Source organism: Stenella coeruleoalba (assembly GCF_951394435.1).
Source record: "Stenella coeruleoalba genome assembly, chromosome: 8".
Taxonomy (NCBI): domain Eukaryota; kingdom Metazoa; phylum Chordata; class Mammalia; order Artiodactyla; family Delphinidae; genus Stenella; species Stenella coeruleoalba.
In genome coordinates, this window is record NC_137154.1 from 40,419,256 (window position 1) to 40,438,948 (window position 19,693).

The 19,693-nt window shown below is 47.2% G+C and overlaps 1 protein-coding gene across 2 annotated transcripts in view; it reads right to left on the bottom strand.

The window, feature by feature from the left end:
- The window catches only part of INSC (INSC spindle orientation adaptor protein), a gene marked incomplete at its 5' end in the record, with an annotated part of 126,145 nt that overhangs the window by 72,358 nt on the left and 34,094 nt on the right, over positions 1-19,693 (bottom strand). Inside the window, one exon of one of the 2 annotated variants that reach the window (XM_079929648.1) lies at positions 18,120-18,220. In XM_079929648.1, coding sequence (XP_079785774.1) covers positions 18,120-18,220 — 101 coding nt within the window. Of the gene's footprint in view, positions 1-18,119; positions 18,298-19,693 lie in introns of those variants that run through there. The other variant, XM_079929649.1, reaches the window with a different exon arrangement.

The window sequence follows — 19,693 nt, forward strand, 5'->3', positions numbered from 1 at the left end:
GGGGAAAGCAGAATCTGGTTTTCTTTTAAGAATGAGCTTAAAATAACTTCTATTTCCAGAGATTGTTTAAACAGATACCTCCTCTTTCTCCCCCAGCAGCAACCAAACATACAGAGAATAAATGAGCAGAGTAGTAAAGCCCATGGGCCCCTGCCTCCTCCTGACCCCGCTCAGTGGCTCATCCCACTTAGGTCCAAGGCCAGCTCTGACCAGGGAAGAGAGGACGTCGGAGGTTCTGGCCCACCGGCAGGTGGAGGGCAAAATGGGCTGATGCTCAAGGCATGTATATACCTATGAAGCCTGACTTTGCCCAGCTTGCTTTGTACCCAATCTGCCCTAGTTACAACTAAACCATCGGGATAATAATATAATTGTGTTTAGCTAAAAAACAAATAAGTAGGGCTTCCCTGATGGCTCAGTGGTTGAGAGTCCACCTGCCGATGCAGGGGACACGGGTTCGTGCCCTGGTCCAGGAAGATCCCACATGCCACGGAGCGGCTGGGCCCGTGAGCCATGGCCACTGAGCCTGCGTGTCCGGAGCCTGTGCTCCGCAACGGGAGAGGCCACAGCACTGAGGGGCCCGCGTACCGCAAAAAAAAAACACAAAAAAATAAGTAATAGAGGATTGATGAAAAGCAGCTCTGAAGTCACAGGGAAAGGGAAAATAGACAAAATCCACCAGTAATAACAACTAATGTTTATTGGCCCCCAGGACTCTACAATTATCATGTAGTATTTTATTCTCACAGTAACCTGATTAAGTGAACACTCTTATTGTCTCCACTTTACGGATGAGAATACAGAGGTGCAGAAGACCTACATGACTTAAGAGAGCCAGAACTCCATGTAGGCAGCCTGATTTCATAGACTATGTGCGGCCGTACTAAATGGTTTCTCCACCTGTCTCTCTCGTCCACCAGACTTTGAGATCTTCTCAAAGGCAGGCACTGTCTGATCTATCTCAGCATCACCAGCACTCAGCACAGGGCCTGACATATAGCAGGTGTCATTATATACTTAATTGAATCAAGTAAACCAGAGACCACCTGGGAAACGGACTGTGAGCCTTGCCATGCCAGATGAAAATATTTCCAGAACTAGCAGAGTGTCATGCAAGATGAGCATGAGCGCCCTGACCTGGCACATGGATTGGAATCCCTGAACTCACCCCTTCCTCTCTTCTGGGGCTCTACTTCAGAAGACGTGGACTCTGTCTTTGGCTTGGATGTCAGAAAAAGCATAGGTCAGCTCATTGCGATACTTTTTTCCCTGTGGTTAAAATTTGAGGTTGGGTAAGTAACTAGATACCACAAAAGACATGATGATAAACTTTTTTTGTTTTAAATAGAAATACTTAAAGCAGGTGTCAGCAGAATCAGAGAGACCTTTGTAAAAGGCATTGTTCAAACATTCCTATATTCCACCAAGCCATGCTCTGGTTGGGTAGAGCTTGGACCTTTAGCAACCATTATGCCAATTCTCAGAAATTTCAGGCAAATGGTTTTCCAGTGAGGTGTGGAGATATATAGCTAAGCCTTGGAGAAGTAGCTGAAGGGAGGTCTGCGTTCCCATAGGAAGGGCCTGTCCCCACATGATGCCTGTAACATAAAATATTCTCAACCAGTTTGATAAGGTTTAAAACAATACCTGGTCAATTCAGTAAAACACTACAGATGCTGATCATGTGCCAGGCTTTGTGCTGGTGACCCTTGCCCTTAGGAAGCTCACACTGTCTAAGAGATAAACAGACATAAACAAATATAGCCCAACCTCATTCTCATCCTAACATGATGTACCAGAGTGTCAAGTATTTCCAGGAGTTCCTAGAGTTCGTCTCATATATATATTCCCCCCCCCCAAAAAAAAGACTGGTTCAGTCAACCACAAGGCAGCATTGGATAATTCTGTCATCTCTTCTTCCTTTAGCAGCCTTACACTAGGTATAATTCTAGTTGCCAGGTCCTGCCAGGTCCACCCAGCATGGCTGCCTTTCCTTCTGGGTAATATCATGCTGTCTGATCTCTACTAGACATCTCTGACTGTCATAGTCGCTGCTTCTTCTCTTACTGCTGTATCTTCTAGGTACCACTGTGCCGGCATCAGAGCCAGGCATGACACTGGGTCTTCTGGGCATCATGTGGCTTCTGTTGGGTACCAGTGCTCCCCTCAGGGCATGAACTCTGGAGCTAGATTGCCTGGATTAAATCCTAGTCTGCCACTTGCTAACTACAACTTTGGGAAAGCCTCTTTGTATTTCAGTTTCCTCTTCCTCAATGGCAAAAGGGAATGATAATAGTACCTAACTCCTAGGCTTTTTGTGATTATTAAATGAAGTGAATATATGAATATATATATTCACACACATACATATGTATACAAACGTTTGTAAATATTTGCTTAGAATAATGCCTGATAGGCAATATTGCATGTGTTCGTTATTTCTGGAGTGATTTGAATTAAAGCAGCTGGTAACATCAGAACTTAGTTACTTAAACGTGAGAGAAATAAGGAAGAATTCTGGAAAGATGACAGTAGTGGCAGCATAGTTTATCAATCACTCCAATTTCCCATATAAAAACTGACAGAGCAACTAGATAACAAGGCCCAAACCCCATGGATAATATTTACAGCAAAGCTAGATGATAAAGCATTCCTACAAACCTCAAAATACAAGCGTGGGGCGGGGGGGGGGGGGCAAACCACCTGCAGGTACAAGACTGCTCGGTATCATCTGTATGAGAGGAAGAAGAAGGAAAGAATAAGGCGGCATCTGGAGAACATGGGAAAGGAGAACCCCAACGTAGCCACTGGGTATTTACTGGAAAGCACAGTGTGACGATTTGAGAATAATAACTGAAATTAGAAGGGGTTTGCCTCTCCAATGAGGTGAGTGCAAGGCACGTACTCTGAACTCTCAAAACTGACCCAACAGGAATCTCTTCTACAACAAAACACCACCTTAAGAAGAAACTTTTGGGAGTAAAATCGAAATTGAGAAGGACAGAGATAATAGAGACAGAAGGAAGAGAGTTCAGACCAATGTGAGGGGCAGAACAGAGCTAGGAACCTTAGAAAGCAGATCACTATATTTTGAACCCTACACAAAAGCAAAAGAAGACGGAGCTCTATGAAGTTAGAACAGATTTCCTGAGCCCTACTTCCCTCTAAAAGTTTATGGAAACTAATTTCACATACAAATGAGCAGAAAAAAATTATTAAAGTATCATCCCATGCATAGTTATTTTAGAAAGAGAATAAAGAGCAGAATAATATTGCTACGATGAGATAACGCCAAGAGAATGTACTCAAAAACAGAAGGAAACTATAAATTACTGTTTCAATATTTCAACAACCATTATCAAATGAGTTTAAATTTTTAAGAAAAATGATATATACCGACTATACTACCTATATGGAAACAAGCATACAAGGTGTATTCTAGTAAGATTATTGGACTTTTAAAAGAAAAAAAGAGGGCTTCCCTGGTGGCGCAGTGGTTGGGAGTCGGCCTGCCGGTGCAGGGGGCACGGGTTTGTGCCCCGGTCTGGGAGGGTCCCGCGTGCCGCGGGGCGGCTGGGCCCGTGAGCCGTGGCCGCTGAGCCTGCGCGTCCGGAGCCTGTGCTCCGCAACAGGAGAGGCCACGGCGGTGGGAGGCCCGCGTACCGCAAAAAAAAAAAAAAAAAAAAGTGCACGTTATTTATAAGGGACAGGAAATTATGCTCTGATAACTTTCTTAGAGCAATCCTTTATACCAGAAAAAAAGTACAGTAACATATTTAAAATATTCGATATGAAAAGAAACCAAGGATATTATATTTAACCAAATGACGTTCAAGAATAAGATGAGGAGTCCTGATTTGTGTGGCAGCAGTGGTGTTGGAAGACAATCACTCAAGAATAATTAAGATAAAATCGATAGGACTTGAATACCAATTCAGATGCAAGATGAACAACAGGGACTAGTCAAAGATGTGACCCAAATTTTTGACTCAAGCAGATGAATGGACAGGAGAAACCAGTTCAGAAAACAGGAAGGCGGGTTCGGCTTGAGACTTGTTGAGTCTGATGGGACGACTGTCTCTTCTTTTGAAGAAGGCCCATCCCTCTCACTGGACTGCCCTCCCATCGAACTTCATTCCCCAAACTTCCAGGCCCTCCCAGACTGCACGCAGAGTGTGTGACCCACATACCCTCACACATTCCACTCTGAATATTCATTCAGTCAGTATTTCCTTAGTGCCTACTTTGTGCCGGGAACTGTTCCAGCTGCTTGGGATACAGAGTGAACACAGCCAACAAACAGCCCTGCCCCATGAAAGGTACATTACAGCAGGGAAAACAGACAATAGTAATAAACGTAATCGATTTAACAGTGCCTAGTATGTTAAAACCAGATAATTTCCATTCAAAAGAAGAGTTAGAATAAGTGGGGACAAGACTGTTCATGTGAGAGGCAGGGAGGGAAGAGCCACTTCAAATAGTGGGTCAGGGTAGGACTCATTGAGAAGGTAAGCTGAGAGGGAATGCTTCAGAGAAAACCAACCATGCTGATGTACGGGTGCTTTCGGGGCAGAGGGAAAAGATGGTGCAAAGGCCTCCTGTGGGAGTAAGCCTGGGCGCTGGAGAAACAGTACAGAGGTAAGCGCGGCCAGAATGGAGTGGAGCAAGGGAAAGATCAGTAGGAGTGAGAAGGGACTCAGGCTAGATCCTAGAGGGCCCTGAAAGCCACTGCAAGCCCTCTGGGGTTTCGCTCTGAGTAAACAGCAGGATTCCTCCCGAGACATCCGAGGAGCCTTGTCATCAGCTGGGTCCACCTGGCCCCTACGCCGTTCTACAACCCAACCTGGAAGGCTCTCTCACTAAGGGCTTTATAAAAACCACACATAATGAATTTAGACTGACTTAACCTCTGCTATGCGGTGAACTATAAACTGTTTATTGAACAGTTAATGTAAGCATAATTATTTATGCAACAAGCTGTAAATAATTTACAGTATGGTTAGGAAATTAACTTCCCACCTCTCTTCACTAAGGCACTGGTGAACTGGTGAAACCCAGCCAGCTGAGACCAAAGGAAATGTTGCTTCTCTGATCACGTTCAAATCTTCCAGTGTTTTCATTGCCCTGCTCCTGAGCCACGTTGAGCTGCATTACAGGCCTTTTTCGTGTTGAGGCTTTTGTGAAAGGGGCAGACAATTCTCCATCTCTGTCCCTAACCACTCCTAGCTCACATTTTAAGGGTGGAGCCTTCCCCAGCATATGGTGTTGGACAGCTCACAGCAGCCTTGCCCCTAACTTGTGGCTGACCCATGCATGCAATGCCAGAACCAGGAAGGAAGTAATCTCTCCTTCGATGAATCTGCACGATGTTTCCTGCATCACCTATTGTGCTGGGGATGGCCTCTGTCTCTCCGTGTTCCCTGCAGTGACCCTCTGCTCCAAGCTGCAGCACTGGAAAGAGTTTTCAGATCACTCCCCAGAAATCCCCATTTTCATTATTCATCCTAGCCCTTTTGACATATGTGTTCCATAACATTTTCGGTTAATTGAACGGTCCTGTATAACACGGTAAGAGAGTTGATCCTGCTTTTCAGATATTCCCAGGAGTGCTGGCCCACGAATACACCTCGAAGCTAATACCTGCGAGTAATTTATGAAGGGGATATGGATACTGGCATCATAGTCACTTTGTCCTGTCCATGTCTCCAGGTTTTGGCTTCCAGCAATCTATAGAAGGACTTGAAGGTAGGGAAGAGATTTGGAGTCTCTAACAAATCAATATTTTAAAAATCTAGCATAGTTCCAAGCATGCTATAAAGGAAATATTTTTTGAGTACCTTCTGCATGCCAGACACATATCAAGCGCTTGCCCATACAGTATCTGTCTCGCAGTTACACAATGCTATTGATTATCCCCCGTCTTACAGGAAAAAGTGAGGCTCAGAAAGCTCCCTGCAGGTCATCAATGACTGGGTCTAGATCTCAATCCAGGTCAGCCTGCCTCCAGAGCCTGTGCCTTCACTACCTCCCCAGACTTTCCAGCACGCATGAGTGTGCTGTCGTTTCTGTTTCAGGACAGGGAACATGAATTTGGCTCTAGGTGACTGTTTCCAGTCCAGGGAGCCAATTTCATGCACACATTTCACAGCTGCCTCCTCTCTGATGACTCAGGAGCAACCCCTCTTATTAACTTTATCAAACTCTGGCATTTTGAAGACACAATTAGTACTCCCTGGCCTTCCCTTAACTCAGGAAAAACTTACTTTTGAAACTCTAAAAAGGATACATGTGTGTACGTGCATTGTCAGTATACATATGAGAGCCGGCGTGATGCTACTCACAGTAAGAACACCTGATGCGGATCCATCACTCTGGCCTCATCCCACTTGCACCTCTTAATAGCTGTGTGCCCTTGCATGTGACGCTTGCCCTCTCTGAGCCTCAGTTCCCTGACCTCCTCATTCCCAAACCATTGTCTCAGCCTCACCAAGTTCTTTCAAGCGCCTCTGCTGAGACTTCCAGCCTCCCAGCCTTTTCACATGCTGATCCCTCTCTCCCCATCTCCTCTTCACCTTGCTGATGCCTACGTATCCTTGGAATCTTGGACTAAATGTCTCTCCTGAAGTAGGTGTCTCTGACTCCTAGATGAGCTTATGTCCCATGTGTCCCATGTGTCTGGAGCACCCTGTCTTTCCCCCATCATGACACAGGTCTCAATTATTTAACTACCTGTTTATCTGCTAGACCATAAGCAGGGCAGGGCTTCTCTCTACCAGGCCTACCCTGCATCCTTCCCCTCGCACTGGGCCCGATACAGTGAAAATGCTCAGTGTCTATTTATGGAACTGAATTAAGTTTAAAAATCTATCAAATGGGAATAACAATGACCTGTACCGCCGTACCGTCTCATCGGGTTATTGTGATAAGCTCCATAATCATTACTGCTAACATTTATTGAGGCTGAGCCCTGTGCCAACTACCAAGGAGATGGCTTCATGCAGTTCTCACAGTGACCCTGAGAGCAGGGCACTATCATCAGCTTATCTTTACAAATGAGGAAACTGAAGCTTAGAGAGGCTTACATGAACTCTCTGATATCACCCAGCTTGTAAGTGGCAAAGTTTGGCTCGGAACCCAGCCCATCAGACTCTAGACCCCATGTCCTTAAATGCCACTCTAAACTGCATTATGAAAGGCCGTGCTCTGTCCAGATGGCGTGTTTAATACTGTCAGGTAAAGATATAAATGCATTCTCACATGCCTGAGCTGAGTCGTTGCTTGTCTTCAAGTTTCACGGCTGTAACACAGGACCTGATGTGTAGACTAAAGAGGGTTTAGGTTTGTCTTTCCTCTTTACTTCAAGGAGAGTATTTTCATTTGCCAAAGTGGAACATTTAGGAGAATTCACATATCCTCCATGTCAGCTGCCATCCTGGTACCTCTGCGGGATTCTGGAAAAGGCAGGTGAGAGTCCAGAAGTAACCACTAGAGGGTTTCCAAGAGCAGGTCTACACCGTTGCCATAGACTCCATCAGCCTCCAGCCCCCAGCACTTGGACCCCCTTCCTCTACCACACTCTCACTCTATCCCCAGCCTCAGGCTCTGACCAAGAGTCCTCTATCCCCAGTTGTGGGCGGACTCCAGGCATCCTTAGGATTTGGCTTCAAAAGAGCCCCAGATGCAGAGGCCAGAAGCAGCTGCCTGTCCCACCAGGTCCTGCAGCCAGTACATGCATCCTGATGTCCTGGTGTTTTCTGTGTGTATTCTCAGCGCCAGCCTGTTCTAGAAGCTGAGGACAAACCTGAACAGGAGAAAATCCCAGTGCTCACACAGCTCAGGCAAGACCCCGAACAGGCAAGAAAGCACCAAGAATCCAATCTGGTCACAGTTATAGCAGTAGCTGATGTGTTGAGTTCCAGCAATGATCCAGGCAGTGTTCTAAGCCCTCTCAATATATTACTCCTTAATCCTCCCCACAGCCCTGGGAGAGAAGACTGTTATTGCCCCCATTTACAGACGAGGAGACTTCTGTTGGGAGAGGTCACAGGGTGGGTAAGTGGTGGAACCATCACTCAGACCCATGCTCTAGAGCCCAGAGCCTCTCCTCGCATCAACTAAACACCACACTGGCAGCAAGAAGCTGTGAGCAGGAGAGTCTGGGATCATAGGAGACAGAGGGCCTGACTTCGCCTGGGAATATGTACACAAAGGAAATGACATTTGCCCTGGTTCTTAGAGGAGAGGAGTTGGCCAGGACGACAAGGACAGAAGGACTTCCACATAAATGCAAAACTGCCTAGAGACATAAAAATAGTAATACGACCAGAAGTTTCACTGGAATCAAGCATCAGGGGCCTATGAGCGGTGGCCAGGAAGGGGCCTAAGGAGAGAGACAGGGACCAGTTGATCAAAGACCTTGAATACCATGATTAGGGATTTGGGTTTAATCCTGAAGGCAATTTAGAGACACTCAAAACATTTTAGAGCAGGGCGGTGACACAACTGTGCAGAGACTCAGTAGAAAATGGACTGGAGTGAGTTAAATACCATACAGGAGGGTGACCTGTCGGGAAATGATGGTTATACAGCAGAGAGAGGACAGAAGGCTGAACTAAGGCAGTGACCTGGGAAGAAGTGAATGGTCTGGGAGGGAGATGAGAAGATACGAGGGTGAAGGAGGGAAAGGAGCAAGGCTGCCTCCTCAGCCTCTGGTCTGTGTGACTGGTGCTGCCCTGACTGAGACAGGAAACCCATCCAGGTAGGAGTTAGTTTTCATTTTGCTTGGTTTCATGGTGTTGCACGATGACAAGTGGGATACGCGAGGTCACGGCAGAAGTGGGGTCTAGACCCTACAGAAGGGTCCCTCAAAGAGGCCCCACACCTTCCCAGAGAGGAGAGCAGGCCTGGTGAAGCCGGCACAGCCCTGCCACAAGCCGGTCCACTCCCAGCCGCCGTCACTGTGCCGCCACATAATGAGATGTTCTTCTCAATTTTGGAGCCCGGGGACTGTGGCTCCTTACGGTTTGGACTGCGTCAGTGCTGAGCATCCCATAATTGCATAGCTCATCAGGTTCTCTGTCATTAGCTCTCTGGTTCTCAGGGCTCCACCTTTCCTACTGCATTTGCTGGTTGACCCCAACATAAAAAATCTGGTTAAACAGGGCAGCTCTTGCTGTGCAGCAGGCCCTGCCCGCTGTCCCTCCACCTCGCAACTCCCAGTGGTTCAACCATCCTCAGCCGTGAACTTGGAGCTGCCATCTCACTATACATGAAATCTTTCCATTGCGAGTACAGATGATCTGATCTCTCATACAAAGGAAGGAATTGAAAACTGAGGTCAAAGCAGATGGACTGGCAATGAGTCACACACCCTTCACGGTGGAAACCACCACAGTGAGGAGCCTGTAGGGTCTCCAGCCAAGGAGCTGGAGGGGCCAGGGGCCAGGACCAGGGTTGGATTTCCTCCATTTCCACAGTGAGCTGGAATCTAAGCCTGATGCTGGGAAGATGCCCCCTTGCCTGTGGGGCAGGGAGGGCATCCCAAACAGTGAATGGGGCTCACAGGAGCCCTGTCCAGTATCTGGAAGAGCCCCTGAGAGAAGTAGATGTCTACTCCCCAAGTCACCCTGCTCCTTGCTCCCTGATGGTGGCTTTCCTGGACATCTGGAAGGAGGTGAATAAGCCCCCAAATCTGGGTTTTCTGGAGCCTGGCAGCTTCCAAACACAAAGCCAGATGTAACCACAATCATCTTCACATACCAGGATACTGGTTGGATAAATTATTTTAAGCTGGAATTATCCAGGGTGGAGTTGGGGTGGGGGAAGGGAGGAGCATAGTCTTATACTAAGGCATTACAGTATGAAAAAAATGGGCTTCCTAAAATATGTCTAAAATCAGAAGGAATTAACTACCCACACAGCAAGCAGGGAGAATTACAAACAATAGAGCACCTCTGGGCACCAAGAACTCTCTCCTTCAGCCCTCACAGTGGTTTGATGGTTGGCGATTACCAACCCATTTTACAGATGTAGAAACTGAGGCTTAGAGGCATTACTTAACTTGTCTAAGACCTCATTGTTAATAGTCATAATAAAGTTAAAATTGATTGAGTGCTTATTACTTTCTGGACACTGTGCTAAATGCTAGAACCAATCTTAATGCTTACTTAACCCTCAAAACAATCCCATGAGGGTCACATAACTGAGATTTGGGAGGTGAAGTGACCTGGCCAAGGTCTCGTGGTAGATAAGTGGAAACAAGAATCTATGCAGTCTGAGACCAGAACCTTGGTCTTCCCTAAATGCTGTGTTCTTTAATGGTCTTCAGCAATTTAGCTGATATTCACACCCTCAAATCCATAGCTGGGGCTCTTTCTCCTATGCTGGACTTCCCTGATGTGATTATCAATGCCTTTTTAAAGATGGTGATCATTTAAAGATTGTATACTACAGTATGCCTAGTCATTTTTCAAACTCTTGCCTTATTTCTTTTGGGGAGAGAGTAGGGTGTGTGTTATTTAAATTCAGGACAGAACTCCTGGCCCACTGGCCCCATCATCACAGATCTCTGACGAGTTTGCACCAGAAGTACTGCCAGAACAGGAAGCCAGGGAGACCGTGCAGAGTGCGGAGGGACCCTCTCAGGACTCTGGCTGCGAAGGGTCTCCCCACCCGCTTCACTGTCCCTGCCTCGGCTCTTGCCACTTAGATTGCCCTCCTCATTCTTCAAAGCCCATCACTGGGGGAAGGTAACTATGTCTGACCCTTCGGATGCCAAAGGGAACAATTCTTCCCAGTTCAGCAGACACATGTCCTGGTCCCCAGTTGCTGATACCAGTTCCTCATTGCCAGATAAGCCTGCTGGCCTGGCATCCAGAGTTCCCCAAAACACTGGGGGTCATTAGTTTAAGGAAATCTCTGCCTACATTCTTGTTGGTTCATTTTAACTACTTTTCACTCAGAATGAAACTTTAATTATTCCTTCAAAATCTGGAATTTGGATTTCTCTGCCTTATTCTATTCCACCTGCTGTGCGAAGTGGAGAGCCTTCTGTAAGAATACATTTCTATGCCAAGAACACTTGGTAATGGCCTCCAAACTTTACCGAGTACCCCAGTGGGCCAAGGTATTGGGCTAGGTGTTGGGATTATAAAGGAGAGATGGTAAGAATATGATCTCCAAGAGGGCAGGACCTTCTATTACAGTGAGACATAATCTCTCCACCTAGCACAGCACCTGGCACATCATAGGCACTCAATAAACATTTACTGAATGAATAAATGAATGACTGTAAATAAGCAATTATGGTTCAGTATGCTCCCTATGGCGTTTTGAAGTAAGGAGAAAGAATTTTGAGAGCACAGAAAGGATGTTCATCTCAAACTAGGGTATCTGAGAAAGCTTCCCACGCCAGCGCTTGGAAGGACGCCTTCAAGTTCACCAGAAGAAGAAGCAGAGTTGGAAGATGGTAGGATTTCAGACAGAAGAAACAGCATGTGCAGAACAGTGGAGGCGAGGAACCACATGTTGGGAAGACGGCAAGTTGCTAAGAGTAGTCAGAGGGGTGGAATGAATTCAGTCCAAAATAAGAACTTCAAATCAAGAAGCATGTTGGAGTGCTAGGTTTCATGGATTTATCTACATTATAACCTAGCGAAGCAGGGTGCACTATCCCCTCCCCTGGAGAAGAGCACTTCTCCAGGCTGTACCACGGGGCTTCCATAAAACCTGAACAGGGCACACCCTCAAATGCTGGAAGGGGCTCCCAAACTAAAATGTCTTACAGTTTCCATCCCAGCTACAAGGCCAACACTAAACTTCTTCACGACTTTCGTTGGAAGGAATAAGACCCTGTTTGTTTTGGTCAATGAGATTCTTTCATAGCCCTGAGGCACTGAAGTGGGCTACTTCTGTCCAGAAAAGGGAAGACGATCCAATACTCACTCACAGACTTCTAGAAGTTAGAGCTAAAAGGGTCCCTGGGGAAACTTTTGCCTACCTCCTCATTCTCAGATTAAGAAACTGAGGCTCAGAAAGGGAAAAGGATTGTCTGAGAACACACAGCAGGTTAGCATAGAGCCAGGGCTGGAAAGGAAGGAAGAGAGGAAGGAAGACAGGATGGAAGGAAGGCCAGCCTCTGGTCCCTGGTTGCTGCTCCCACTACAGTGTGCTCTCCTGTAAGACATTTAATGATGAAATTGCAGTGACATTTTTTCCCAATGAATTAAAACCAAAGATTAAAAATATTTCTGAATCGCTATTCTTTTTTTTTTTTTGCGGTACGCGGGCCTCTCACTGCTGGGGCCTCTCCCGTTGCGGAGCACAGGATCCGGACGCACAGGCTCAGTGGCCATGGCTCACGGGCCCAGCCGCTCCGCGGCATGTGGGATCTTCCCGGACCGGGGCACGAACCTGTGTCCCCTACATCGGCAGGCGGACTCTCAACCACTGCGCCACCAGGGAAGCCCTAAATCGCTATTCTTTAGAAGAAAAAAAAAGTCTCTCCAACTGTCTGATTCCTTCAACCAGTTAAATCTTTGACTTCCATTCAGAAACAGTATTTAAATTAATCAAGGTAAAACTCTAGCTTATCCTTTCCCTCCAAGCGGCACTTTTCCACCATAAAGAATGAGAATAGCTTGTTGGAGACAGACAGGGGAGTGTCTTGGAGAAAGGAACAAAATCCAAGCTATGGAATTAAATTTCTCACAGTCACCTGAAATTCCTCAGCTGTTAGTCATTTTTCAAACATTTATTAAACATTTATTCATTCAACAACCAGTTTTTGAGTTTATTCTGTGTGCATTTTAACCAAAGGAGCACAAATATGAATCAGAAACGACTTTGGCCCTCAGGACATTTATTACTGAGTAGGAAGGATGACATTTACATAACTCATTATAGTACTACTCAAGGCCTGGCCCAGAGTAAGTTCTTAGTCTCAAGTAAATTTCATTCAAATGAATGGGTGAATGAATGAAATTGATATCTATTACAGATCATTGCTAATGAGAAGATTCCACTGGGGCTAGGACACAGAGCTGCCAGAATTTGCTGGAGGCTAGGAGGGAGAATAAACTTAAGAAACAGAGCCCAGGAAAGGCAGGACTCCCCAAAGGGCAGAAGAGGGCCTCAAGAGTATTCTGGCAGCTCCATTTCCCTCTCTGGGCCTCAATTTCCCTATCTTATAATGCAGGGAGCTCTGAGGAAACTTCCAGCAACAACATTGAATACCTCTATGATCCCAGTTCCCGGCACCATAAGGGAATTTAAATCCAACCTCTCCTCTTAAAAATATCTATTGAATCATCGTCCCTCTGCCTTTACAAGGTCACGCCCTGTGTTTCTGTGGATTTCTCTTGGGAGATGGGAGAAGGAAGGGAATATGATTCTAGCTTTGATTAGCCTTCGTTTTGGTTTAAACAACAGACAAATATCCAATTATCCCATTGACAATTACAGTATGCACATTTCACCGCAGGCGCAGAAAGCAACCCAGCAGCAGAAAACCAGCCACAGACCAAGGGTGTACACATGCAAGCCATTATCTACTTGGAGACAGGCTGGGCTGCAACGGCCCCACTGGCTCAGGGAAGCTGGGCGGGTCCTCGCCAGCAGGCCAGGGGCAACCCAGGAGGCCGCCTGCCACTAGCTGCAGCTGCATCCAGCCCTGGCTCGTTTCAGATTCCAGGCTGAACAGAAACATTGTGAGAAAGCGATTCCCTCACAGTGAGACACCCCAAATAAAAGCCCCAGGTTGTATACTTGCTACAAAACCAGGCCTGATCAAGCCAAGAGATAAATTAGTGAGTTGCACAAGGGAAGGGACCACGCCGTATCTGGTCACAATCGTGTCCTTAAGCACACAAGTCCCACACAAAGCACGTGATCTGCACTCAATACATATTTTGAGAAATTATGTGGAAGGCTAGTAAATAAACAACTACTTGAATGAGTGGATGATTTGCTTGTGCAATGCCCTCAAGAACGTCGTGGAAAAGACAGCCAGGATAGAATGCTGGCCGGCACTCACGTTCAAGCACCATCTGGGAACATGTATCTCTGCTCTGATCCTTGTCAGCCTGTCCTGGACAAGTAGGTGACTTAACTCCTCAAGCCTCATTTCCTCATGGGATGGACGTTGTATGTGCCTCTCAGATTCCCCCTCAGGGGAGGACTTGTTGTCCCCAGCTGGCGGACCCCCCCCCAGATACTGCCTCAGAGGCACCTCACCTGAGGTCATGCCTGCCCACACACTCCAACGACAGATCAAGGTGGGATATGAAGGTTCTGGCCACTCTGGCCAGTGAACGACTCTGATCCCAAAGGTCCCTGTGAGGTCAGCTGAGTCATCATCAAGCAGGCATCACGGCTCCCCAGCTCCCCCTGCCCAGGCCTGCTTCCTTCCTCTCCCTTCCACAGGTGTTGATCCCAAAGGCACTCCCTAATAACCATCTTAAAATCTCAACTCCATCTCAATGGCTGCTTCCCAGAGGACCTAAACTATGGCTCCCTCATTAGCAAAAGAGAGATAATAATAAGTATACACAAGGGCTATCGTGAGGACTGAGTTGCTATGTGTAAAAGCATCCAGCTTTTAGCAAATGCTGGATGACAGTGAGCCAACTTTGTTATGGGGTTAGTGAAGCCCAGTCCTTTCATCAGTATTCCCACCCTCACTGGCAGGAAACCAGAGAGAAAATGTCAGTGTCTCAGCTTGATCTGTGGGTAAGAGAAGTAGTGGAAGAAAGGAGAGAAGGAAGGAAGGAAGAAGGAAGGAAGGGAAGGAGGGAGGGAGGGAGGGAGGGAGGACATGTCTGGATGTGGCCCTGTGTGCATCCCTCAGACTGGCCTCTAACCCACCCTGTAGGAACCTCTCCACAGAGAGGGTCAAATCAAAGGACTGGGCTGTCAGGATCCCTGCAGAAGATGAGGGCTACGCTGCGATGGTAGAAAGCACAACCCTGGGAGCAGGCAGACAGGTGGCAACACCCGGACCACCATGTCTGGGTCCCAGCACCACTACCACCCAGCCCAGAGCCAATGGAGGGAATCACTGTACCAGACACAAAGAGGGGAGCCCAGAGACGCAAGAAGAAAGCAAAGATCAGCTAGAGACACAGCAGCCAGTCTCCTGCTACCCAGAGTGCTGAGGCCCTGTCCCCTGCAATCCCACCAATAAGTCCCTGAACCTCCAGGGAAGTATTTGAACCTGAGCTTGCGAGGGTTTCCACTGCGGAGGGAGGGAGGGAGGAGGGGTGTGTTAGTGTTACAGGGATGGCCTGGTGACGTGTGGGTTGGCACCCTGAGGCCTAGAGAGACCTTCCTTCCTGGACCCCAGCACCTACATGACCTTTAAAAGCACTTACGACTGACACCCTGTTACAGACAATAAAGCTGGTGCTCGGACAGGTTAGGCGGCAGCCAAAGTCACACAGCTGATAGGAAGCGGAGCTGGGATTTGAGCCCAAGTCTGATTCCAAGGCCTATATGCTTTCAACCACTTAGAGTTCCCGCATTACAGTTTCCAAGAGTAGGGTTTTGTGCTTTGGCTTGTCTGTTTTATTATTTTTAAATACGAAGACCTCCCAGGAGATTCAGACACAGTCAGTGTTGAGAGAACTATCACACACCTTCCTGTCGCCCACACCAATTCAGCTCAGGATCCCAACCCCTGGCCTCAGACTCAGTGGCTCCCTGCCCTCTGTTCTCTTCCAGGAGCCTGCACCTAGGAAAGCTCTATTTGATGCTATTTACCTGTAAGGATCTCAAATACCAAAGGCCTAACGCACAGGATTCACCCAGGCTGTGAGATGATCCCACACAACTTGACCATATTTATTTATTTTGTACATTGAGGTGAACAATGGCACTCCAGAGTGAAATTCAGCCTCACTGGAACACAACAAAAAGTCAATTATCCAGCATTAATTATTTATCTGGAGACAATAACTACGGTGCTGTTCCCCACGAGAGAGGCTACAGCTTGGAGCAAGAGGAAAGTAGAGGTGGCTGCTATTGTCTGCCCATAATGTGGCATCAGATCAGACAAATGGACCCCTCTGACGTCCTGTAAATACACATGAGCCTCCGCTGTGAATGTAGCTCGCGCACATGCCTCTAGAACACAGACGATCAATAGGGTGGTAGAGGATTAATAGGATTCGATTCCCCCAATATCCTGGGGAGGTCTGCCCTGGCAATGCCAAGCTATGACTATATGAAAGGAAATACCACCTTCTCTCTGCAGCCTGCCCTGCTCTAACAGAACTGTAAGGTTGAAGACATTCTAAACAAACATTTTTGCAGGTTGCAGTGTTTGTGGAACCATATTAGTCTGCTGTTTTCCTCCCAAGGTATTTACTGTACAATATAAGTTAGAAAACCTGTCCTGACTGACTCGACAAGCATAGTGATCTGATTCCTAAATCATTTTTATGTAATTTAACTTTCTTTTATCTTTAAAAATTCTGAGGAGCTTGGAAGAGAGAGATCAGTGGTTCCCTGGGGCTGAAAGAGTGCCAGGATGTGACCTACCTTGGCTCCGTATTCTCTAGTCCGGGGACATACTCTTTATTTAAAGATGTTAACGTTGATTGAGCAGTACTTACTCTTTATTTAAAGAAGAAGTTAACGTTGATTGAGCAGTTTCTGTTTCAGGCAGGTGATTTATATATCTTTATACATCTTTATAAAGTCTCATCACAACCCGATGAGGTAAGTATAAATATCTCCATTTCATAGATCAATAAACTGAAGCCCGAGGTCACAGCTAATAAGTAGCAGAACCAAGAATCAAGTTTGGGTGGAGTGGGTCCCAACTCCTAACCACCGTCCTAAACAGCCCTGTGATGACAGCTTCCCCAGCCCCCAGCACAGCCTCTGGTCTGACCATCCCAACACCCATGAGTTCTGTGGAGGTGTCCCAAAGCCCTATTGCCACAGCTGCTGCTGCCCATCTGGATACACAGTTTCCAACCTACTACCTGGGCAGGACAGGTGATGGAAAGACTAAGATTCCTCTTCATCTAGAACGGTTCCACTCTTTTCTGATTATAAAATAATACTCAAAAATCAAACAAACAATATAGAAATGCATGATGTAAATGAGTTGAAACCCCCTGCAATTCAGGTGAGGAGTTAGTAGAGATTAGGTGGTAGTGGTACCATAATATATTTAAAGCAAAATACTACAGAACAAAACAACGATTTGACGGCCCTGCAAGTGCTACTTGGATTCTGCTGCCTCGAAACATCCCCGTCAAAATGTCTGAGCAAGGAATGAAGGGCTAAGGTTGAGCCTTGAGCACTCAAACTGCAAAGTTCCTCCATAGATCAAACCTGCATTAGAGTGACCAACCATCCCAGTTTGCCCAGGACCGAGGAGTTTCCAGGCACACAGGAATCTCAGAGCCAAAATCAGGACAGTCCCAGGAAAACCGGGACAGTTGGTCATCACAGATTTGCTGCCCTGGTGCCTCCACCTTTGCTTCTGTCTCAGGCCTCCAGGACCAGTCATGTCAGATCTACACCTGCTTCCCCATCCCTTTCACCTGTGTGAAGGCAGCTCTAGAGCCTCAGGTCTTTCCTTCCCAGCTCCTCATCCGGGCCTCACCTGCTGCTCAGTGTACTCCTCCCCCACCCTCCCCACACTGCCGCTCAGGGCAACAAGTGCTTCCCAAGGATCAGCTCTGTGCCCACTCCTGTCCCTGGTGCTCTGAGAGAAAGCCACCTAATGGTAGGCTGACCTCTTCCAAGAGGCTCAGAGAGGCCACTTCCCCCAGTGGCTCCAGCCTCCTGGCCCTGGCGGGATCCACAGCTGCCTCTGGGGTCCCCTATCTTAGCAGCACACTTCACTTGACACTTTGCTTCATTGTCTGCCTGGATCTTAAACTAGCTCCTTGGAGCAGGATGTGGCTGACTCCTCTGTGCCCCAGGGCCCAGTTCCATTTGTATTTGCTGAGTGACTGTGGCATCCCCGATATCTTGTCCTAAGCCTCCTCCCCAGCACAGTGTACAGACAGAAGGGGCCACCTGCAAACCTCAGGATCCTGGGGCTAGGCCTCAGCCAGAGTCCAGATGGGGCAGGCCTTGCCCTGAGACACAGCAGTGGGACTTACCGCTGACCCGGCAGGGGGATGGAGTCCAGGTGGCGGCCTCCAGGCAGCGCCATCATGTTGACGCCAATCTGCAGCAAAGCCTGCCCACAGCGGTCGGGGCCCTGGAGAGAGAAGGCAGAGTGGGGTCAACGAGGGCCGCCCGAGTGAGGAGGCGCAATCATTTTCTCTCCCAAATCCTGGCCACAGGGATTCATCTCAGGTGTGGAGGGAAGGCCCCCTGGCCCTCCTCTGCTGTTTCAACCAGTTTATACTCCACTATCCTCACACAAGCAATGCAGTACTCAGCTCCGATCTTGATTCTAAGCCCCTAGCCCACTATGAACCCCTAGAATCTTTTCTTATGTCTCATGGCCCAAAACGTACCTAACGCATTTTGCTTTACACCAAATATTGAGACACATAGACTAGCAAATATTGCATAGGACATACTTATACTTAAAACGTTTAGAGTTTACCTGAAATTCACATTTTACTGGGCATCCTGTATTATTAGCTAAATCTGGCAACTCTCCGTGCTAATTCCCTTACTATCAATATATACTGTGACAGTACTAGGTTCTTCACTTTGCTTATGCCTGGGAAATGTGACCCTGTAATAGGCATGGTGGTTGCTTCCCCAAATCCATTCCACTTTAGATGATGTAATTTCACGCAAACTGCCAGGAATTGGTTTAGGAATAGGCATGTGACTCAATTAAAGCCAATGAGCCATGACAGAATTGCTTCTAGGAAAAGTTAACTTTGTCCTTAACTGCAAGCCAGACACAAGATGAGGTAGTATCTCTCCCATTGGACCTGAACAAGGAAGCACGTCGCTCCATCGCTGCTAGAGACCATTTTGCAATCAAGAGGGGACCCAGCTGGAGAAGAAAGAAGGCACACAGAGGAAAAACACCTGCATTCTTGATCACTGAGCCACTCAATCAACCAGTGCTGAGTCTGGCCCATCTCTGGGCTTCCTAGTATGTAAAGTATAAACTTCTTGTCTAAGTGAGGATTTTGGTTTAGTATACCCAAAAGCAGCCTAACTGATAAAGGCAATCCAGGTTCCGGGGCCTCCAATCCCAGCACTGAGCACCCACTTGGCTTGCCTGTGCCTCCTAGGTTAGACCAAGACAACAGTGTTCTTCTTCCTCCATACAATCAGCTGCCCACCTGTTTGTCTCCTGCCTCGAAATCCCATCTCCATTCTTCCCTCTCTGCCACCTCTTTCTCCAAGCCAGTGAAGAAGCCCTCCTTGGGGAAAATGGAGATTCTGTCACCTTTGCCTGGGTAAAGCAATGGTCAAGAGATGGTTGTCTGTCACTTGTCATATCCTGAGCTTGAGGACAGCAGATTTCAAGACATTCAGAGAAAACACAAGTCTGAACTTGTGGGAGGATACAGCTGAGGAGGGCAGCAATTCAAGCCCAGAAAAACTAAACTCTTACATTATGATTAAAAGTGACCCTTATGAGAAAAGAACGGAGGAGGACTTTAATTAACAGTGATGTGGCTGGACATAAAGTACCCCTTGTGATGCTTGGAACAAAAGACAAAAAATGTGAATCTGAAAAGTATAGGGAGGAAGAAGC